Below are 5317 nucleotides of genomic sequence, written 5' to 3'. Positions count from 1 at the left end.
TACCCTCTGCCCCCTCCGCGTCCTCTCGGCCCCTTTCCCCGGCCCCATCCCTACTCCCCCGCCCTCCCCTGCCCCCGCCGTTTCCTCCCTCTCATTGCCTGACTTCTGCCTTCCTCACCTCCCTCCCTTCAGCGCTTCGCCCACCCTCCGCCCGCCCTCTCCCCAAGTTCCTTCCTACTTCGTGAGCCTTCCTCTCCTCCCCATGCCGAAGGAAGCAGTCTGGGTGACAGGGCGCCTTGTTATGAGAGGGAAAGTTTGGAAGCCACCAGCGTGGGGTGGGAGCGATGGTGAGGTTGGGGAGGATACTTGCAGGTTTGAGGGGTGTCCGGATATACTCTTGGAGGAGCTCATTTAAAGCTGGTGGGACAGGAGGTTCTGGATCCCTTGCCTTAGACTTGAAGGAAAATCAGGAGCTTCTCAGAATCCTGGGAGAAGACAGAGCTGTGATTCTAACCTCTCCAGACCCAAATGAACTAGATCAGTGATTGTCTGATGGAGCGGGCATGGGGGGAGTTCTGCTGGTACCACCCCAGCAGGCAGTTGGGCAATTGCCTGGTGACCTGTGGACGGTCTGTTTTTATATGATCTTCCTGGGCCAGACACTCTGGGACACTTCCTAATGGCCTGGGATTATGGGAGTTTGCCCACACTTCTGGGTGAAGTCTTCTGTCCCTAATGGGACAAAGGAGCCTTGCCCTCTGGATGTCTAGGAGTTGGCTATGATTCTTTGGAACCTGGTTGTGGAGGTTCTGACTGTCTGGTCCTTAGGGCCTGGGCTTGGAAGGGATGGTTGTGGACTCCACATGCGGGTTCCTTATACACACTTCCCTCAGTTCTGAAGAACCTTCCCTCTGAGAGCATGGGGGCTGTGCTGCTCTCCTGAGTTGGGCACTCCTGACAGCCCCCCTCTTATTTGTGTTGCAGGTGTGGGCTAAGCTGGTGGCCGGCTTTAGACTGGACCCCACAATGTTTGCAGAGATGTTCAGGTAGCCGTGGTAGTATGGCAGATGATTCCTCCTCGTTCTCCCTCCCAGATCTCTGAGGGGCTCTGGTTGCTGCTCTGGGACGGTCCTTAGGTTCTCTTGGGTCTCCCCACTCCCTTTGCCTTCCTGGAGAACTCCCTCAGGTACCCAGCCCAGTTTAATCCTCCCAGTGCCCACGTGGATGTCTGTATTATCAGGCACGCGGGAGCTGATTACACACAATGAATGGGGGCAATGAGAGCAGTGGAGCAGACAGAGCTGGGGGCCCTGTGGCCACATCTGTCCCCATCGGCTGGCAGCGCTGTGTGCGAGAGGGTGCCGTGCTCTATATCAGGTATGGATCTTCAGAGTTCCCCACGTTCTGTCACCCAGCTACTCTACCATTGCCTGGGTTTTCTCTCTCTCTCCCCTCTCCCAAAGCCTAGATTGTTGGTATCCCCTCAGTCTCCTCTGCTCCTGTTCCCCTTCCCTCCTCAGCCTTCTTGCTGTCAGTGTCTCTAGGCCTTTGAATCCATTCTCTTTTCTGTCTCTTCTCACATCCCTTATGCTGTGCCCTTCCCAGAAAGGTCTTCAATTTAGGAATTGTGCTTTAGAAGCATCACCTCATTCACCATCTGCTAATCCCATATCCTCTGACCCTGTCCTTTCCCAGCCCAAGTGGCACAGAGCTGTCTTCCTTGGAGCAAACCCGGAGCTACCTCCTCAGCGATGGGACCTGCAAGTGTGGCCTGGAGTGTCCACTCAATGTTCCCAAGGTCAGAGTGGTGAAGGGTGCCAAAAGAGTATAGGGACAAGCTAAAGACTTAATGCAAAGTACTGACCATGTAGCCCCTCTCACAGATTGCACCCTTTTGGGGTCCCTGCCCATGCCTTCTACCTTACAGGTTTTCAACTTTGACCCTTTGGCCCCGGTGACCCCGGGTGGGGCTGGGGTGGGGCCAGCATCAGAGGAGGACATGACCAAGCTGTGCAACCACCGGCGGAAAGCTGTTGCCATGGCAACTCTGTACCGCAGCATGGAGACCACCTGCTCACACTCTTCTCCTGGTGAGTTTTCTGCCTCTTTACAGCAGACTGAGGAAAACCTAAGGGCCTGGAAGAGGATCGTGGGAGGAGTTCTGTGAGAGAGAGCAATGGGATTGAATGGTGGAGTGGGGTGGGGAGCTGTTTGCTTTGAGGAGGGGACTGGGGGTGGGAACTTGTGGGAGATGGGACTAGAGAAGACAAAGGAAAGTTCTGGAAGGGGAGCCACAGGCTGACCCTTTATTTCTCATTTATTGCAGGAGAGGGAGCGAGCCCCCAAATGTTCCACACTGTGTCCCCAGGGCCCCCCTCTGCCCGCCCTCCCTGTCGAATTCCTCCTACAACTCCACTTAATGGGGGTCCTGGCTCCCTTCCTCCAGAACCACCCTCAGTTCCCCAGGCCTTCCCACCTCTAGCAGGCCCTGGGGGTCTCTTCCCACCACCAAGGCTTCCTGACCCTGTTCCCTCTGGGGGCAGTAGCAGCCCCTGTTTCCTCCCAAGGGGTAATGCCCCTTCTCCAGCTCCACCTCCTCCACCTGCTATCAGCCTCAATGCCCCCTCATACAACTGGGGAGCTGCCCTTCGATCCAGCCTGGTGCCCTCTGATCTGGGCTCTCCTCCGGCCCCTCATGCCTCCTCCTCACCACCTTCAGACCCTCCTCTTTTCCACTGTAGTGATGCCTTAACACCTTCTCCACTGCCCCCAAGCAATAATCTCCCTGGTCCACCCGGCCCCCCTGGTCCTTCCACTCAGCCACCAGTGTCTTCAGCCACTATGCACCTGCCCCTGGTCCTGGGACCCTTGGGAGGGGCCCCCACAGTGGAGGGACCTGGGGCACCCCCCTTCCTTGCTAGCAGCCTACTTTCTGCAGCGGCCAAGGCACAGCATCCCCCGCTACCCCCTCCCAGCACTTTACAGGGCCGAAGGCCCCGTGCCCAGGCACCCTCAGCTTCCCACTCATCACCCCGTCCCTCTCAGCGTCGTCCCCGCCGACCCCCAACTGTATTGCGATTGCTTGAAGGGGGAGGTCCTCAAACCCCTAGACGGAGCCGTCCTAGAGCCCCTGCTCCTGCCCCCCAGCCCTTTACTCTCCCAGAGCCATCCCAACCAATTCTTCCTTCTGTGCTGTCCCTGCTGGGACTCCCCACCCCTGGCCCTTCCCACTCTGATGGAAGCTTTAACCTTTTGGGGACAGACGCACACCTTCCTCCTCCCCCTACCCTCTCCTCAGGGAGCCCTCCCCAGCCCAGGCACCCCATGCAGCCCTCCCTGCCTGGGACCACCAGTGGCAGCCTCAGCAGTGTGCCAGGTATGTGAGTGTGGTGGAGTCTTCTTTACCCTGGGTGGTGAGAGGCAGCCAAAATACTTAGGAGAAAGTTGAGAGCTCTTTGGTGGTTTTCTGGGTTGGAGGCAGGGAGTTTGGGTTTTCTGGACACTGGGAGAAGGGCATCCCTTGAGCTAAATCTCTTTCTTCTTTTACAGGTGCCCCTGCCCCACCAGCTGCCTCCAAAGCCCCCATAGTCCCCAGCCCTGTGCTTCAAAGCCCATCAGAAGGGCTGGGGATGGGGGCGGGCCCAGCCTGCCCTCTCCCTCCCCTGGCTGGTGGGGAGGCTTTCCCTTTCCCCAGCCCGGAGCAGGGCCTGGCGCTGAGTGGAGCTGGCTTCCCAGGGATGCTGGGGGCCTTGCCTCTCCCTCTGAGTCTCGGCCAACCTCCACCTTCTCCATTGCTCAGCCACAGTTTATTTGGTGTGCTGGCAGGGGGAGGAGGACAGCCTCCCCCTGAGCCCCTGCTGCCCCCACCAGGGGGACCTGGCCCTCCCCTAGCCCCGGGCGAGCCTGAAGGACCTTCACTTTTGGTGGCTTCCTTGCTCCCACCACCCCCGTCAGACCTTCTTCCACCTCCTTCTGCACCTCCTAGCAACCTCCTTGCCTCTTTCTTACCCCTGTTGGCCCTGGGCCCCACAGCTGGGGATGGGGAGGGATCTGCGGAGGGAGCTGGGGGTCCAAGTGGGGAGCCATTTTCAGGTTACTTTCAGCCCCCCCCACCCTCATAGCTTTAAATTCTGCGCTGCTGGCTGCCAGCCTGGATCCCCCTTCGGGGACACCCCCCCAGGTGAGGATGGGGGTGAGTAGGTTTGACAGAACAAGAGGTAAACTCAGATGGGAGCTGGGAATCAGAGGTTTCAGTTTCATGCCTGAACTCTTACTCGGGGCCTTTGGGAGGGCTTAGTTCTTGGCTGGGGAAGGATGGCTACAAGAACCGGGTCTGGGGACCAGCAGTTGGCGTCATGGCTATGTCGCTGAACTCCCATGTAGTCGACCACGGTTTGAGTCCTCGACCCGGTGGCTTAAACTCACACCGGGCACGTGTGCATGTGTGCCCAAGATCCCGAGAGGAGAGTGGAGGAGAAAGGGTTGTGGTGTGGCCATCCCCCCTGGGGGGTGATTTCTCGCTTTCTTTCTGTGTCTGTCTCTGTCTTTCTGGCGAGCACATGCGCCTTAGAGTGAAAACCTCTCCAAAAAAAAAAAGAACTGGGTCTGTGTTTAATAAGCATGGCCCACCTCATTTGAGGTTTGAGTCAGACCATGTATGTTGTGAAAGTACTATAAATCTAATGATTATCTTAGACATGGAATTGTTCTCAATCCTCTCAGCCCTGTGTCCTGAGTGCCCCCCAGCCTGGACCACCTACCTCCAGTGTCACCACGGCAACTACTGACCCGGGGGCCTCCTCTCTGGGCAAGGCCCCCTCCAACTCAGGGAGACCCCCTCAACTCCTTAGCCCTCTGCTGAGTGCCAGCCTGCTGGGTAAGTCTGAGGGAAGACCCTTGGTGTGAAAGCGCAGCAGTAAAAATTGAGAGTAGAGGTTAGAGTTGGGGGTTAAGTCTTTGGTCACTAGATGAAACCTAAAGAGGATAGTAGGGTCTGCTCAGCTTAATTGGTTTGCTTAGGGTGAGCCCGTTAGCTTTATCATTTCTCAACAGGTGACCTGTCTTCGCTGACCAGCAGCCCTGGAACCCTCCCCAGCCTGTTGCAACCTCCTGGCCCTCTTCTCTCTGGCCAGTTGGGGCTGCAGCTCCTCCCTGGGGGGGGAGCTCCTCCACCCCTCTCAGAGGCTTCTAGTCCCCTAGCCTGTCTGCTACAGAGTCTCCAGGTGAGGCTGTGGGTGTGTATTTGTCAGAGAGAGACTTTTTTTCCAAACTGGCAGTTGAAAGTTGAGTTACAGTAGCAGAAGGACTGTCTGAAAGTGACAGAGGTTTTTTGTTTTTTTGTTTTTTTTTTTCCAACAGATCCCTCCAGAGCAGCCAG

The 5317-nt window shown here is 57.2% G+C and overlaps 1 protein-coding gene across 1 annotated transcript in view; it reads left to right on the top strand.

The window, feature by feature from the left end:
• Positions 1-5317, top strand: part of MBD6 (methyl-CpG binding domain protein 6) — a 9302-nt gene that overhangs the window by 1728 nt on the left and 2257 nt on the right. Inside the window, 9 exon segments of the mRNA XM_027769635.1 lie at positions 925-986; positions 1181-1317; positions 1636-1738; positions 1868-2030; positions 2267-3316; positions 3490-4032; positions 4035-4120; positions 4663-4816; positions 4993-5162. Of these exon segments, the coding sequence (XP_027625436.1) occupies positions 1205-1317; positions 1636-1738; positions 1868-2030; positions 2267-3316; positions 3490-4032; positions 4035-4120; positions 4663-4816; positions 4993-5162 (2382 nt within the window). The 5' untranslated portion in view covers positions 925-986; positions 1181-1204.

The sequence above is a fragment of the Tupaia chinensis genome, unplaced genomic scaffold, assembly GCF_000334495.1.
Source record: "Tupaia chinensis unplaced genomic scaffold, TupChi_1.0 Scaffold150006_1, whole genome shotgun sequence".
Classification (NCBI taxonomy): Eukaryota; Metazoa; Chordata; class Mammalia; order Scandentia; family Tupaiidae; genus Tupaia; species Tupaia belangeri.
This window is presented reverse-complemented; position numbering and strand designations above follow the sequence as displayed.